General features: G+C 40.3%; 1 protein-coding gene across 5 annotated transcripts in view; it reads left to right on the plus strand.

Moving 5' to 3' along the window:
• Nucleotides 1-18,143, plus strand: part of LOC137101497 (spectrin beta chain, non-erythrocytic 1-like) — a 104,388-nt gene that overhangs the window by 35,824 nt on the left and 50,421 nt on the right. For 2 of the 5 annotated variants that reach the window (XM_067479963.1, XM_067479972.1), the window contains exon 1: nucleotides 4,529-5,465. The exons of 2 other annotated variants lie outside the window; for them this stretch is intronic. In XM_067479963.1, the coding sequence (XP_067336064.1) occupies nucleotides 5,216-5,465 (250 nt within the window). In that variant the 5' untranslated portion in view covers nucleotides 4,529-5,215. Of the gene's footprint in view, nucleotides 1-4,527; nucleotides 5,466-18,143 lie in introns of those variants that run through there. One more of the 5 variants, XM_067479998.1, reaches the window with a different exon arrangement.

Genomic DNA, 18,143 nt, shown 5'->3' on the forward strand with positions numbered 1-18,143 from the left:
AGCAGCTCAGAATAACCACTGAGAGCTCCTCAGGGCAGGAAGACAAAGGCCACAGGTTTGTCCCTAAGGGGGCAGATAGTCAAAGCTCAGAGCACGTCTGGTACCGACCCAAATGTGTCCCGTCTGGTCAGTGACAGTACTCAGAGGTTAGAAGGAGCTTTTGATCTTAAGTGGACCTAAAGAAGGTACTTTGTTAAATGATAAAGTATATTTTGAGCTGGAACCTGCTGCAACAGTCTCTTTGAGGACAGGTCTTTAACATGTGAAGAGGACCGTGCCGGAGGCTGTAAATGTGTTTTATATGCATAGTGTATGTGCTTTAGGCCTTTTAATAAGTATTTATGAAGTTTTTGTAAAGGGAGCGTATTGATATGACTGTGGACTGAAGCTTTAAACTGACGATGGATTTACTCAACGGCTTCATAATTAGAACCAGGAACAGTCAAGATCCCCCACAGACAAGCACGAACGTATATGTGTCTCTTCCTGTTCAGATGGAGGAATGCTGGGAATGTTGGTTTGTCTGTTTTCTTTAATGTGTTGGTGAATGTGTGAGGTTTTTAAAACAAAGTTCAACTAAAGACATCTTTGTCTTTTTTTTTTTTTTTTTTTACTGTTTCTCCTCTGTCATTCTGTTCCATTCCTCATTGATTTCTCATATTCCTTAATGCTCATCCTTATTTTCTGTTTCTTTTGTTTTTTGCATTAAGACTAATTTGTTGTGACCCACACTAGGAAAACTCAAATTTGAGTTGCCAAAGTAAAAGACATAAAGGAAAATAATCCACAGCTACTCAGATAATCATTATTCTCTCTCATTATGTCGATGTTGACTTTGTTTTGGTCTGTTCATTGTTATTTGTGGTCCTTTGTGTACAGAGATTTCTCTGAATGTCACAATAATATTTGGAACAGTAGATGATAAAATCTGTTGCAATTTTACATTGAGAAATGGTTGCTGAACATTTGCTCTTTCACAGAGTGATGAACCTCATCCTTGGTCTTGACAGACTCAGATTCGCTGAGCTGCTCTTTTTATACAAAATTTTGACCTGTTGCCAATTAACCTCATTTGTTCTATGTTAAGTTTCAGTGTTCCACCAGGTGTTTTTTGGCATCACACAACGACTTTACAGGCTTTTGTTGCCGCTGTCCCAACTGTTTTTGATGTATCTTACTGCACCATTTTTCAAAACACAAATATCTCAATTATAACACTTGTGTTCCTTTTGTCTTGCACAAAGCTTTGCTGCTCAGTACTAAAAGCAGACTTGAGAAAAATTAGACATGATTACAAAAACGCAAATGATTGTGATGTAAAGACCGGGGGGAAAAAAAGTCAAGCTTGAACAAAAATAGGATTTATGGGGTTGTAATTGGGGGGACTTTTCTCTAGGAGTTAGACTGTATTCTCCTTCAACATGGCCACCATGGCCTGCTGCTGGCCTCGCAGGCATCTCTTGGTTTAGTCAAGAGGGCGAGCCGGCGAGTCGGTGTGAAATTCACCACAGCAGCGTCACAAGTTTGTATCCTGAACACATCACCAGCTCTGAGCAGCTGCACCACAAAACCAGTAAAGTGATCAGGTTAAGAAGCAGGGGGGGCCCAAGGAGCAGAGCCACACGGAAGCCACATGACTGGTGTGACACTCAGCATATAGGCGGGACACAATTTGTTATGGTACACACATGATCCTCAGAAAATAAAGAAGTCAGTTTGTTTCTTTCAGCTCCAGAATGTTTGCTCCATCTGCTGTCCGTTAGCTTCGACCTCCGCCCTTTGACCTCCGCAGTCGTGGCCACTTGTGTTTGGATAATCTGGTTTTATTTTTATCGATGCTCCAAATGAGGGTTACTTTAATACCCAAGGTTATGCCATGAGCCTTCTGGACTCACTCTTGTATGAATTTTGCCTTTTTTGGACAATTGACTAGTGAAGAAAACATGGAGCAACACGCTGGTGTAGGAGAAAAATGTGGAACCCAAATATGACCCAGAAGTGCCAACTCAGAGCTGGATTTGATGCCCTATAGTGAAGTTTTAGGACATCCCGTTTGGAGCAGCACAGATAGAACCATGACATGATGGCCTGATGAAGGTGATAGTGATAGATGATAGATAACGATAGTGAAAGTTTTCTACATGTTCATCCATATCCTGAGGACACAGAATGGAGAGTCAGATAAAATGAAGTCAGATTCTGGTGTGTGTGTGTGTGTGTGTGTGTGTGTGTGTGTGTGTGTCCTTTACTCTCTGTGAATTATCTACTTTAATAGTTTATGAGTAAAAGTGAAACAACTGCTGAGTGGAGTTTGGTGGTGCTATTTCAATCAGAAGGTCAAAGGTCATGGTAGTGATGTAAAGGTATCTGACTGTAATCCAGCAGTGACAGAAAACCTCTTGTGTGCCACGCTGAAGGAAATGAGCCTTGTCCACATTGTCATGCTGCTGTGACCTCTGACCTCCTCACTTTCACTGTCTGATCTTAATGTTCCTGATTCTTTTAGCCTGTGTTTGTCAATCTGCAGCCATTTCAGTTTCACATGAATATTTGTTCCATGCATTGTCTTGAAACATTCACCCCCTGCTTTGTCTAATCAGTTACACAGGAAGTCAACTGATTCTTTGTTCAGTTCTGGACTGGAAATGGCTGGAAATCCTCTGGACGTTGCCTGATGTAACAGTCTTCTTTGCGAACTTTCTCAAAATTCGACATCGTTCCGTTTACTTCTCTTTTTTTAAGCGCTTAGTCCAAACTCAAAATGTCCATTTCCTTTAATAGAAAAAACATGTATTCTGTAGTTTTGCTTTAAATGTACAGGTTTGCTCCCATCATGTAGACAAGAAAAGTAGCTGGACGTAAACTTGCACATATATGCACATATATGAAAATACAAGTACTTGTACTTGACCCTTTTCATTCCAGTTCATCAGCATTAGAAAGTTTCAAGAAGCTAGAGCCACCAAGATTTTTCAAAGATTTTACCACTGTTTGCTAAAGCACAAAGGATGATCCAAAGCAGCGATTCCGTGGGACATCCAAAAGTTCAAGTAGACCACATCGAGCCACCAAACTACGCTCGTCACTCGTCTAACCTACCTCTTCCATAAAATCAAGGCCAAAGGCCAACATCTGTGGAAGATGCTACGAGGACTGAGACTTTAATTAAAGTTAATTGAAAACTGTTGAATATGTGGATAAGTAGTGAAAAAATGATGTGTGTGTGCATAGTTGATGGACAGCACGCTCAAACAGGAAGTGCTGGCAGGGCTCGGACAGGAAGGACAACAGGCTCTAATATTAGCACTTGGATATTCTCAGGATGTTTGCTTGTCTGCGTGTGAGTGATGAGCTCAGAAAAAAACAGAATGGTCCTGAGAGAGACGCACACACACTCCACCCTGTTTCCTTTGTTATAATCCAACTTGCCCTCACTGCACACACATTGTCTTTATGAGCTTTATTAGCGTAAAGCCGCAGCTTTGCCACAGTGTCAAGATGAATTAGGGCACAATGACTTCTCTTCTTCTTTGTGTCTGTTTCTATACGTACGTCTGTGAACTTGTTTTGTTTCCCACTGAGAATAAATTTTACCCTTTATGCAGTTCAACGATAGAATTTATTATCTTTGGTTGACAAAACTGTGTTCATGTTCCACGTCATTGGTCTTAATCTTGTTAGGATTTTGCGGTTTTGTTTTTATACATTTCTTTTTCAGATCAACAATGAGGCTCCTCTTCTTCTCGTCTGACACATGCATGAGGGTCATGAGGTTTCATGCTTTTTAGTTAATACAGTGTCCTCATGAATATTTGGTGGATATGCAAGATCAAAACATTTCTAACTTTCCAACAGTGTAAAAAAAAAAAAAAAAAAAAAAAAAAAAAAAAAAGCAGCTGCAGGTTTATGACCTCAGCATTGCTTCAACATTCATATTCTTTAACATCTACAGTTTTCCAACCCATGCTCCCAAAAATAAGGTAAGTGATGAATGTAGTCTTTAAATTAAAAACAGACTTTACATCAAAATGTGGAATCTTGGCTCCAAGTAGAGTGTTTTCACTTGACTCCATGGAGGCCTGTATTTTTGCAGTAGTTGTTTCTGTGTTTTTTTTATTTTATTTTATTTTATTTATTTTTACATCTAAACAAAACAACGGTGCAAATGCAACTTTTCTTTCTAATCAATAAAACATTTTTTTAATGAAACTTTTAGGAATGGGCTCAACCTTGTGTGGTGCCTCTTTGCAGCCCACACCGCTCTTTAACTTGCTACATTAGTCACATCAGTTGTTTCTTCTAAACAGGAAATAGATGATGATTTCCTTTTTAGTGTTTCCAGTGTGAACACAAACAGCCTCATGTCTCTCTCACTTTCTCTCACCCTGTTCCACCCTTTATGCTAATAAACCAATGACATCACCACTAAAAGCAGGGCTGTGATTGGCCGCTGGGAGGAGTAGCAGCTCCTGGTGGGGCACCCTCCCCCCTGACTCTCCCTCTGTCTGAAGGTGTTTGTTTTCAGTGTCTGCTGTTGCACACCGGAGGACAGACCCACGCTTTCATTCTCTACCTCTCCCTCGATTTCTCCCTCCGCTTCCTACATACACTCTCTCTCTTTCTCTCCCCCCCTCTCTCTCTCTCGCTGCTCCAACGTTTCATTGTGCTGTGTGTAGTCTTGGATGGACGGGTGTGTTCCTGAACAGAGGGCATGTGTGAAATGTGAAGACGCGCTGACAGATGGATAGATGGGGAGAAAACAGAAGCATGATGCTGCGGTGAAGCTGCTGCGACAGCGAATTCTGCCTCCAAACTGGTGAAACCAAGAGAGTGGGACACGGGTAGTTCATTGCCTGCGTCTCTCACCCTCCCTTTTGCTAAAGCTAGGATTATTTATCTATTTCATTAGAAGCTATTGGGTTTTTGAATCTCAGGTTGGTGTTTTCTTAAGACATTTATGACTTCATGAATACTGAAGCTTGTTCTTTTGGACACAATCCTGTTGGAAACTGGAGTTGAGTTTTACACAGCTGCATAGGAGTCTGTCCTGTTGCAGCTCGAGTTTATCCTCATTCCTGCTGAAACTTGAGCTTCACATTGATGCACAGAGGACCACACACACTGGAAAAAGTTTCATTCAGTTGGAAGTGTGTCCTTGATACCTCTGTGGACTTTTCTGGTCTAAATCTTCCTTCATCCTTTCTGGAGTCCCATCATGGAGCTTCAAAGCACCACCAGCAGTCTTCCTGGACCTTTGTTCCCCAGCCCGCTCTCCCCAACCTCAGACTACGCTGGCCCCCTGTCCCCGTCGTCGGGTGGTCCGGGCCCCTCTCATGTGGCCAACCCCGGCCGAGGCCCGAGCCCCAGCCTCAGCCCTGTCAGGGGACCCAGTCCTGGCCCTGGATTCTCAGGCCAGTCTGTGTTCAACTACAACCAGCTAGAGGGGAGGTTTAAGCAGCTTCAGGGTGAGTAAGGAGCTCAAACTGAGCAAGGCATCATGAGAGAAGTGTTGTTGGCAGCATAACTGCAGTTAATCAGCATTTTCACTGAAGCATTCAGTCGTAACCAGACAAGGTGACTTTAAGGGAGTGAAACAGTAGAATTGGCATTCCTAGAAACCACTTCAGGGGGATCCAAAGTCAAAAGACCTGCAGATAACTCCAGACTAAGCCTAGTGGTAGCTGAAACAGCTTTGTAAGTCTGAAACAAACGTCTAGAGGAGTAAAAGCAGCTTTGTATGCACTTACATCTGATCTGCATTGTGTTTTAGAAATCATTCATATAAAATCTGAAAAGTTGGATTCAAAGTACACTAATCTGCCTCATCATAGTTGGATGACGCTTCTTGCAGTGTTTTTTTTGGGGGGGGGGGGTTCAGTGTCTTTCACCAGGGGGGTGGAAGTTTGGCTCATGTTAAATGGTTGTAGTGTGTGAACGAGTCAGCATCTCGGACCTTATCTCCGCCTCACCCTGCTTCACACACAGTCACACTGATAAAACCTCCGGGGAGTCAATGCCTTGCTGAAGGGCAGCAGGACTCCGCTCCCACACCCACATTTTTCCATAGAGTTGGAATCTGACTGGTGACCCTTCAACCACAAGCAGGTCCTCGTCTTACTCAGCTTGTTGTCTAATCAGTCCCTGGGGCGTTGTCTTACTGAGGAATGTCCACTTAGTCATTGTAACGTGTTATTAACAGGGAGTCACGCAGTTATTTGTTTCTGGGCAATGATTTACAGTCGTGTTTTACTCGTAATTCGGTCCTTGCTTCACCTTTTTCAGTTACTCTACATTATGTTCTAAATCAAGCTGCTGTGTCCCAGTTAAGGTCTGTCTTTAGGTGACACAGATTTTGTCCACGAAGCAACTGGCAGTTCTTCCAGCAAAGCCAAGTTTACTTTTCTTTACAAAGCCCAACATTAGAACCCCCCCCCCCCCCCCCCCCCCCCCCCCCCATCCCAGAACCCTTGATTTTGAGAACAATGCATCTTTGTTTTTGTTTTTTTTAAGAGCAGGGCAAGAACGTCAAGTCGTAGTGAGGTTGAAGAATTTCCGACTGAAGACCTTAAATTTTTATCTTATCTTTTTATCTTTACTGGATGAAACCTACACAGCAGTTGTAGCAGGTATAAAGTAACAGCATTTACCTGCAAAGAAGAAACCTGGTTAGTGTAAATCCAATACATGCAGCAGCAGAGTAACTTGATTTCTCCTCCACCTCTGACCTATTTTGAAGCCTGGCTTACAGACTTTAACTGTAAAGTGGAAGAAAACGCCGCTTTCTGACATGTTTTGTGTGTGTGTTTGTCTCTCAGCAGAGCGTCAGCACAGGAGAATGGAGGGGGGAACTGGGGGCACACATGCAGCTATCTGAATTTCAAATGGTTAAATTTTCTATCTTACAGACTTTGTTTTAAAAACGAGGTGGCTTCACCTTGTTCGTGATCTCTACATTCATTCAGCTGCATGTTCCTGTCTACAGCTTTTTGTCACACACATGCACATTTGGAGAAAGCTGATTAGAATGACATGGCAGAGAAATCTGCATTCTCCAAATGAAAACTACCTGGGGAAACCAGGTTTCTCTAATCCCCTACCTTGATTTCAGTTTCCTGTGTACAGTAAAGTTTATTTTCTTTCTGTCATTACTGGACATCTACCATCAATAAAAGCTTCAAACGAGTACTGGCTGAATATAGCTGAAGGCTAATGGAGTTGGTTTATTTTGGTTGCAGCCTCATTGATTGATTGCTGATTTGCAGAGACCTTCCGTACCGTCCCCTGTATCTCAAAGTAGCTCACGAGCTGAAGGTTATGAAGCAGGTTTGTGGGGCTGTAAGCTAAGACCTGTTGGTTGGAGTCATTGTGGCTTTGGGTTGACAAGTTTAAAACAAGAGAAGATGAGCATGTTTGTCCAACCTCCTAGTCATCAAACACACTGAAGATGGTGCTGATGTTAAAGGGATTACTGCTCATAAATGTCTTCTTGAATGTAAAGTTTAATGGAAACTTGTCAGTCTTATCAAATTTGACTTTAGTGTGTTATTTTGAGAAGGGTGGAGTAACCAGTGTGTTATCTTTAGACCATCATAAAGTGATAGAGCAGGTTGTAGTTGTGAGCAAAGGTGGGTAAAGGATGCCTTCAGTGATTATTAATCAGCTTCTTTTAGTTCTAGTAAATAAATAAATAAATGCCATTACACTTCCCTTTGACTTCCCTATATTAAAATATCTCTGTTCTCTAGCTGAAAAATGCCTCGAGATGACATTACTTGGAGGAACCTTCAGTTCTGATTATGTCATGTCGTCACTCATACTATGGAGCTTGTAATCGTACTCAACCTTCTTTTCCAGAGCTTCTCCAGATTACATCATCTGAACTAGAAGCAAAGAAATATTTGGATATAGGGAAGTCAGAGGGAAGTTTGAAAGCATTAATGTACATTCACACATTAAACTAAAGCCATGGAGAGCAAGTAAAAAATTGGTGAAGTTGCTCTTTAAAGTACTGATCCCAGAACATCTAGGCTCTGGGATGAAGAGGCAGAAAAGACCTTAAAGCTACATGTCGTTGACCACAGTGCTCAGATGCTCTGCCCCCCAAAAAAAAAAAAACTATAACAGATCGTTAAATTTTTACACTAATCTGTCAAAAGTTGGAGTTGAAGTTTACACGTCTGCATCAAATGGAGGCAGTGTTAGTGGTTATATTTTGAAACATAAGTGTAGCAGATGGATGAAGTTATTTTAAGGATGCTTGATGTCTGCCTTGATACTAAGTCTGTAGATTTTTGTAATTGTGAATCTGATCCAGCTGATCGTTATTTTAAGTTCATACAGCTGAACAGAAATGCTGGACTGTGAGCAACTCTCAGACGCACATTGAAGCTGCTTTGTAGGCATTTGGTGATAATTGTATTTAGTAACATAGTTTTCCAAGATTAGAGTGTAAAATGTTGCGTTTACTTAAGACCTTGTCATGTTGGTGATGCACCGCTCTCCTGCACTAAACTGTAAGACAGCCAGTCAATCAATCTACGCTGTAATATTTAAGAGAAGGGTCAGACTTTGGTTACGGGTTTAATTTTACCCCCTAGGCCTGAAACCCAGAATCTACAGAGAATTAAACGCAGCATTCATCGAATTGTGAAGCTTTAAGAAGAACATTTGCACCAGAATATTTATTTACTTGTGGTATGTCTCTTAGCAGCACGTGTGCTATAGCAGTACTTTACTCCAAACTTCTCACACATAAACTCAAAGTTTACAGCTGGGTGCAGCAGTTTCACAAACATATTAAAAGTTTAATAGCTTTTGAAGGGGTTCTACTGCTGTGGGTGGTGCAATGTTTAGAATTATATGCTTACTTCTGTAATAGCTGTATTAGCATTCAGGGTGTGACAATGCAGCACTGATCTATACAAACCAGTCAGTAAGCATTTTCATAAGATTTTTTTTTTGAGAAATCTTTTTTTTTTTCAGAACTTTGAAAACAAAATTCTCACATGTTCCCACAAAGCTTTGAGGTTTCTGAAACTACCTTCAGGACTTTAGAACATTAAAGAGGCTCTTTAGGCCTCTTTAAGGCCTTTTACTCCTCAATGCAGACAGATAAATCGGTGTGGGAGCTGCTGTTGTGAGGGCAGGTGCAGAGCATCAAGAGCCTATAAATTCACGCATTGTCCCACATGTGGCTCAAGAGGTTTAGAGCAGCACATCACATCCCTAAAGAGCAACAGTGCTGTTGTCAGCAGGATGATGAATATGGAAGCAGCCAGAGAAAGAGACTGAAGGGAGGTGAAGAACAGCACATCCTCCTTGTTAGGGCAATTTATGAGTGAATGTCCTTGTTTAGTAATCAGCCAATTATGGAAAGAAACAAGCCTCTACCTAACCTGGTTTAAGAGCAGTTGGTCTCTCATACAGAGGCTGGGGAGAGCTGACAGATGATTAGATGGTTAGATGTGCTCAAAAGGACATCATCAGGACCTGCTGCTGCAGCATTTAAAGCTCACTTTGCTAAAGAAGCATGGATTGAAAACATATCGGTGAACAGAGAGATGGAGGGAATGATCAGACCACTAGGAAAACTAGAAATTAATGGTTGGGTGGATCATCCAATGTATGAATACGTGTAGCTAGTCTTCTAAATCATTGATGGATGTTAGATGGTAAGAAAGATGGAAGCATGGATAGAGGAATTATCTGTAGATGTGCAGATGAGGATTGAAATATTGAGGAAGAAATTATTGGAAAGATGGACAGATGGAGACATTGTTGGGAAAAGTAAAGAAATAAATGGATGGATAAACTGTTAGATTAGGACAAGTGAGTTAATGTCACATAAATTTAAGGTTCACATAGAAATTAAATTAAAGAATAACTGAATACTGAGTGTTCTTCTGCAGCATTACATCAAAGGATGTCTGGTGTTGGACTTTTCCATCAGTGGCAGCTTCCAGCCCTTTTGTTATGGAGCGTGAGGAGGGTGGGGTTGCGTTTTGCTTTTTGACTTTACCACAAATTCTCTGGGATAGAGGAGACAGAAACCGGCAATATGTCCTTAATTGATGGGTTGTCAGAATACACAGACCTTGTGATGTAACACACACAGCCATGGTCACAATACAAGCCCACCACCCCTGTTTCTGCCCCATAACCCCACTCTCCCCTCCTCTCTTTTCCTGAGCCTGCCAATCAGCAGTGTCTTAGTGGTTTGGGAGCCTCTGAGCTCTGTGTGGATTAACAGCAGGGAGGGGTGGAGAAAACTCTCTGCAAAGGTGTCTGTCCACTCCTTCGTCCTCCCTCCTCGTCTCCTCTTTCTGCACCTCATCAATATTTCATGAGCTTCGGCAGGGCACCCTCAGGCCTCTCAGTGAAATTAAAGGAAGCTTGGACCTTGTAAAACTCGCACAAAGACGGGATGAGCTTCTTCTTTTCTTCACTCTTCTTCGTCCAGTTCTGAGCATGAGGAGTCTCCACACAGTTGGCACAGAAACGGAAATAGCATTTCAGTTCTGGCATTGCTTTACAAATGTAGTAAGCAATTAAAGTGTTTTAGCTTACTGAAAATAAATAATGCGCTATTAGTCCGTACATAAACACACATAAACACATTGATTATAACTCACTATAATGTTGAAAATACAGATATATTTTAACTGTTTATGCAGGTTCATCTATCAAAATAATCTTCTCTTATATAGATAAAAAAATGAAAAGGAATTAGAGCCTCCACCCTTTTTCTAAGTGTTTAAATGCTGTTTGTTACTGTTGAATTGGGTTTTGTCATTTACTAAAATAAACCAATTTACTAAAATACATACAGAGTCAAAATGTTCTAATTCTCTACATTTATTTGATAACCAGTTACTTTTTGACTGAAACAAAAGTATATTCATCAGTTTTTCATTGTCTCAGTATTGTCAGCTCCATCATTACCAGCCTCAACATTAAAGAGCAATTTTACTTTTATAAGCAAAATGTGTTAAAGAATTCTATTTTAAAAATGAAATATTTAATATTTATATTTTTGACATTCATATAGCTCTACGATATAAACCATCCTTAGCTGGACTTTTAATCAGTAATTTTGAAAATTATCTCTGCATCTGTATTTTCTGTCACCAATATCTCAACAAGTCCTGTTGAATCTATTTGTGCAAGAGTCAGTTCAGTTTGACCAGTGTCAGTGTAAGGTTTCTGTTGTTTCATTGTTAGTGTGATAGCTCTCAGATTGTTTCTGTGCATTTTTTGGATTGAGCTCAGAGAAAAAAATCGTCAATATGGAAACAATTCAGCTTAGGTGGAGTCGGCAATATCAGTTACAGACAGAGAGAAAGAGAGAGAAAATAGTGTTGAGTGTTTGGGAAGAAGGTGACAGGAGTAAGTGTTTGTGTGATTCCAGGCTGAGGAGGAACTCCGTGTGTGTGTGTTTATTATGTTGTGTTGTTCCACTGTTAAGGACTGAGCAATGAAAGGACTCTTTGATGGGATTGCTCCACTGAGCATGCTCACAACAGCAAGGCGGGGGATACCTGACCCAAGAGAGAAGTGAAAAAACCCCAAAGAGCTAAAAATAAGCTGAAAGCATGATTTTTTTTTGTGTGTGTGTGTTTTCAGCTGCACAGCATCAGTTAATTTCTTAAATAAGGAGAAGCTGACAGAAACCACAAACCACTGAGATCACATCAGCTGCTAACTGCAGCTTTGACTGTGGGTTTGTTACTAAACCATCGAAATTATGTGGCTGGATTCAGACCAGAATGATTCCAGTGCTGATGAGCTGCAGAATAGAATCTACTTCTCCCTTGTGTTCTCTGCAGTTTGGTTGTTCCAGAATCTGTGGATTCTGCCTGTCTCTTAATGATCGTGGCACATTTAATTTTGACGTTTTGACAAAAATGTAAATTAATTTCAGTGAAATTTGAGTCATTTGATGTGTATTAGTTTTAGTTTCAGAAAACAAACTATATCTGTATCCTGAGTGTCGCTTTATATTAGTTAACAGCAGTTGCCATCTTTGTTATGCATGGTTACAGATGTTGTATGGTCTTATGTTGACGTTATTGGAAAAGTCAGTTTTAGTTGTTCACACTGTTCACTCACATTTTGAGAAATCTTTTTTTCCTGGATTTGGCTGTAGGACTTTAACACAGTGAGATTAGGTTGTCAAATGTTTGTAAATTAAGGTCATTTAGTGTCAAAGGTCAAAGTGTCTGAATTTATTTGGTTCCTAAATGTCAGTGTTAGTGTTACTGCATATACACTTACATGCTTAAATAAGCTACTAAATCTGCTTTTCAGAAGTTTCAGGTAGTGGATGAGGAGCTGCAGTTAGTGCTGGAGTTGGCAAACTTTGCATTAATTCATTAATAGCTACATGTTCATTCCTTCGTCTTCACATTATTAAGTTTGTATTTGTTTTTCAAAGGATCTACTTTATGTCACTTTAGTCCTGGGCATGAGTCAGCTAATATTTTTCAGCACAGTTTCACTGTGGGGTGAACGGCATCTGTTGCAGGATTCCTTGTAGATCTAGTCTCTGAACTACTGGTATCAGTCACAAGCGTCTGTAGGACCCAAAACCGCTTTCAATCTTTCTGTTACGTTTTTATCTCTACTGTTGAATTCAGTTTTATTATGATACTAATTTGCTAATTTTATTATGCGTCACAAGGGAATTTTTGTTAGTTCAATGTGAGTTGGGATGGCTGCACAGTGTGTCACTAATCCTGTTAACATTCAAAGTTTTTGGCAAAACATTTTAGCTCTTATGCCACAGTCTAAAAAAATTTCCTTTTTAATTTGCAGCTGCAAAGAAAAGTGGATCCAAGCTGGGGTTTAACTTTTTATTTTTGTCCATACGTCAAGTTGCACTTTTCCATGCAGGTGTCAACTGAGCTTGTGTCAGTGTATGATATGGAACTCTTTTCTTGTTCTCGTTATATTATAGGGTCAAACTCCTGTTTTGTTCCAAACTGTTCCCATGTCCCTTTGTGTGATAAGTGGACTTTTGGATCAGTTCGGCGGTGACAAAAGTGTCAGAGTTGAGTTCAGCAGCAAAGTGAATTATGAGTGCATAATTCACTTTTTTGGACTTTAGTTGTTCTTAATTGCAGCAGGTCACCCTTTGTATGGTCGGCACTTTTAGCACAAATTTTCTCTTTTTGTTTCAATTTTTCCACCACAGCTGAGCGCCAACCTGGGAAACGAAGAAGAAATGTGGCACTAACAGTAATTTAACTTTGGAAACTCAGGCTGCTAGACACCAAAACTGTCAAAGTCCAAGGGTGTCTGTGACTGTAACTTCCAAAAATGATCAGCCATCTTAAACCCTGTGAGCTCCGTGGAGCCTCAGACTTAACCCCAGTATTCGCCTTGTTTCCTCCTGTGGTGAACGTGGTGAATTTTACTGTAGTAGGTTTGGGTTTTCTGGTATTTGTGCACTGAAATGTTCTGCTCTAAGACTGAATGAGGTGTAACCTGCTCCATCAGTAGTCGTCTCCAGTGAATGTTTGAATGCCTGACCTTTTTAAAGCTCAGTAATCATCCATCATATGCTTAAATGCTAAGGTGCACACATAGCACAGTTAAGCAAATATAACTCATTAGGAAATTAGTTCTGAATTATTAGATTAGCTTCAGCTTCTCGCTCTGATTGGTAATGATTCTTGCAGCTTTGGATTAAATTAAGTTTCAAGTTTCTGTCAGCTAGAGAAATGAAGCCTTTGATACTGGAGGAAAGTTATGAGATCATGATGTTCTGCATGTCTGTGGCACAGTGACACTGTTTCATTAGCATTACTGTGAGACGCACGCACGCACTGTCTACTCTCAGCATTGAGGAATTTGAGTCATCCGGCAGTAAGCAAACACTGTGCTGCAGTGAACACTGTGAATGCAATAAAGTTGCAATAACAGTTGATTTATATCTGCACACTTTCATTTGCTGATGTAGAGAAACTGCCAGTTTGGAAATGAAGTCTGGGTTTTTTCTGAGAAGCCTGTTGGGTTGGCAGAAAGAAGTGTGGGGGGAAAGGAGGGACTAGGAAGGATTTACTCAGCTATCTAAGCATGAAGGGAACAGCAGGCCAAGTTTAAAAAAAAAAACAAAACACAAAAGTGTGTGATCACAGTTTATAATTTAATCCAAACAGTTCAGTCTGAGCAGGTTTGACAAGTGAAAATATGTATTTGCGTCAGATACGATTTTTATCTGTTGTCTGGTTGGTGTTTTGCAATGACCTGCAGATGGAATGTAATGAAGTGTTGAACGGGCTCGGCTCCTTTGTCAGAGTATGCGTTTGTGTCTGAAACGGTAGGGATTGGGAGAAGGAGGTAGAGGGAAAACGGAGTCCTCTTGGTTTGGATCAGTATAGTTTACCTGATTTTATGTGAAGGATAAAACCAATGGCCACACAATCACAATCAGAACTTTTAGATATGAATATACAGTCAAAATGCATGAGCATGTCATCTCTAATGATCATTGTAAAGAAAAACAAAACTACACACAAATCAGCTTAGAAATTCTTTATTTATATATTTTTAAAAAGGATGCACCTTCCTCGTGTGAAATCTCTTGTTTTTGGCTTTTCTTCACTGTCAGGGAGATCCCCTGAAGGTTGTCTGTACATCTGGAGGTTCACTACAAGCAGGAGCTAGTTATGGCTAATTCTGCTAATTTTTTGGTGAGAATTTTCCAAATGTGCTGTGATCTAGCAGGTTTCATTAAATCCATAGGGGACTAAAGAGAAAAACGAATACATCTGCACAGATAATACAGGTGCAGTAGAACTTTAGAACATTATCTATAAATACTTCTTTTAAATCCTCCAATTGACAGTTTTTGCTTTAGCTCTAAAATCACATTCCAGTTTTAAAGTTGCATTTGTTTCAACTACAATCTTAGCAGTGTCATTGCCCTAATGCTGCATTGACCATTAGCATCAGTGATGCTGTACTTTTCTGACAAAATCTAGCTGCTGGTGTTGTCATGGCTGGAGAAAAGTCAGATGTGAAGGGTGATGTAGTACAAAAATCCACAAGATGCATGGCAAAATCTGAGCCAACACTATAGCAGAAAAAAAAAGTAATTCGATAAAATATTTGCTGTTTTGTACCTTGTAAGTGACTTTGGAGAAATTTATCTAAGTGCTATGAGCAGAAGTGTGTCTTACATGAGATGCCACTGCAAGATAAGATGGCTTTTTTTTACTAATCACTTTTAGAATCATGAACAGCCAATAATTCTGCGATGACTTAAAGTGATAAGGACATAATTTCAGTGGTTTTGATGCTAGATTATCAAATATAAACGTGGTGTGTTTGTCATCACTAAAGCTGTCCCCTGCTCTCACAGTTTCTTCTGAAGATAACAAGGTTCAGGAAGTAAATGAGCCCCTTGCTTATGATATTAATCTGGAGGCAACTCTTGATTTCTGTGTTTTAATATCAGCAATAATCTGGATGATAGAGGCTGCCATGATTAACATTGGACAACTGAGGAGAGGACTTGTTGAAGTGGAGGGTCAGTAGGTGCAGCCATATTACCTAACTAACAAACAAGGTGGGGAGTCCTGAGCCACAGGGAGGATCAACAGCTGGCAGATCAGAGGCACAAGTTTGCTGCATGTGTGAGATGCGCAGGTGGTTCTAGGGGATGGCCAAAGTCTGGCACCCACACACAATCATGATGCAAACTTTGACTAATCAAAGCTCCTAAAATATATTGGTAAAAGTCAAACCAATAAGATTTCTTGCTGTGGGCGTCGACCACCTTACCCCCTCACTGTCACCCATTAGCCCGTTTGAGAATCAATACACTAAGGGAGCTTGTTCCACTGAAAAACAAATGAACACGTATGTTGGCTTGTCATAATGAGCATCCAGGGAGCTGAAATGCTTTAACTGAAGCAATTCACTTGTCTCTAGGGGCCTGAGTTGGACTCAAACAGTTCTGGCTGGAAATGACACGGGACATATGGCTTCAGTCGGTTTAGCAGGCTGATAACCAGTCAGTCAGTGTTCAGCTCTCAATAGTCCTCTGTTCCTGATCCCAGCTCCTCTGATGGAAACACACTGCAGCACTGTGTCTTACTCAGTCATGTGCATTCATTTACACTCAGACGGTAACAAAGGTCAGTGTGATTGGCTGAGGCCCTGACAGACTCACTGTTGTGTGCTGTGATTGGTCTCCTGCTGGTTTGGCCTCACATAATGTTCCATAGAGGGTTTTTTTTGTTTTTTTTAATAAATATATACATATTTGTTCAGTATGTTTACTTCTATGAATGAACAGTTTAAGTGTTGCATCGTTTTCAAATTCTACTGCTTTTTTCTGCAGGTTAAGGGCAACTCTGAAGCCACAGCAATTTCACACTGACACACACACACAGATTTTAAAAACCACCAGAAGATCATATTGTTCAGCTATTGAGTCCTATGTAAACAGTGTTTAATGAAGGCTGTACAGCTCTGAAAAATAATCTGACATATGTGATATATAAAGATTTTTGTAATATATGCTGAGACAAGACGAAATGCTGGAAACAGTCACTTCACACAGAAACCTCAGCATGTCTACTTATTAATGATAAAGTACTTTGTGCAAAGTGCACAGAGTTTCTCCAGTGAATGAGACCAAATACTGTTTTATTTATATCATTATCTGGACTGGATCTTAGTCAGACGACATGTCTCAACCCTCCATAAAAAAAATGCTGAACCTTGAGTAAGTACAGTTTAGTCAGAGCATCGAACACGAGCATTTTTACCCCAACAGCACACACACACAGAGTAATTGTAATATTGGCGGCCTCCCTGCTGCTCCTGTGGGAGATCAGGAATGCTGGAATCCTGGAACTGCAAAACTGGAAGTGTGTATTTTGATAAGGTTACGTGTGTGTGTGTTAGTGGAAACAGATGTCTGATATGTTCGGACTGTGTAACACAGCCAATTTACAGTCTTGGCTTGGGTTGCAGGTCATCAATGATTAATGCTAAAAAATGCTTTAAAAGTCACGTGATGACTTTGAGAAAGATTTAAATTTACAGTGTGTTGTGTCATCTGTGATACAGCTTATTTTTTGACTAAAAAAAGAGCTTGTTTACATCTGTTGCTGTAGCACCAAAAGATTTTTTCCCCATGAGAAACATGGTCACAAGCTCAGAAAAAGGCCTGAGGTCTGTGCTGTTTAGTCGCTGAGATTATTTAAACGGAGACGAGATCTTTATAAACGCTGTGTAAATGAATGTAATAAATAAATAGTGGACATAAAAAAGATTTTGCTTTTAAAAACCATCCAGACTTCCTGTTGTTGTGAGATCCTCAGACAGTTCAAACAGCTCAGAGCAGAACACAAAAAAAATGCCTCACCAAAAGTTTTTGTCCTTTTTTTTTTTTTTTTTTTTTTGATTCTGTTCAGGTTTTGTATACTGTGTTAGGCTAACCCTTAAACAATCTCTCCAAGGTAACAATTGATGAGGGTGGATGGGCTCTCCACCTGCTGGTGTGTGTGTGTGTGTGTTTTTACTAGCACACCTGGAAGTTGTCCCTAAAGCATCAGTAACAGTGAATTCAGAAAGGTTGTCCACACCAAGGCGTCATTAACACCAAAGCTGTATCTAAGGAGTCAGAATCTCCAGGTTTTGGTGTTTGTCATCTGCATCACATCAGTGGTTTCTGCTTAATGTGTGTGAAACTGAATGTTCAGCGTGTGAAACAAGCAGCTGGTAATGATCGAGCTGGAAATGTCAGTATTTTACATGCTGATGGCTTCATGCAAAGTGTGTAGTGGTGCTCTGCTGTTTTACACTTGAAACACCGCAGAAATCCAAATTACAGATTTGCTCAAAATGAAAAGTTGATGATTCATTAACTGTAAAAATCAGCAACATTTGCAGAGAGACACAAGCCGAAAAGAAAAGACAAATTTTATTTTGCCTTGGTGTGACTTGTTCGGCCTAGTTTCTCACTTCTCGTCTTCAGATTCAAAATGCTAGTTCACGCTTCAAACTGAAACCGTCCAGTCATTCCTGATTAACCTTCATGCCACAGGCGATGCAGGACAAACGGTCATTAAATCAAAACAAAGTCTTTGGCTCATGCCAGAGTTGTTCCAACTCTTTAGATCATAATT

This window comes from Channa argus, chromosome 1, assembly GCF_033026475.1.
Source record: "Channa argus isolate prfri chromosome 1, Channa argus male v1.0, whole genome shotgun sequence".
NCBI classification, from domain to species: Eukaryota; Metazoa; Chordata; class Actinopteri; order Anabantiformes; family Channidae; genus Channa; species Channa argus.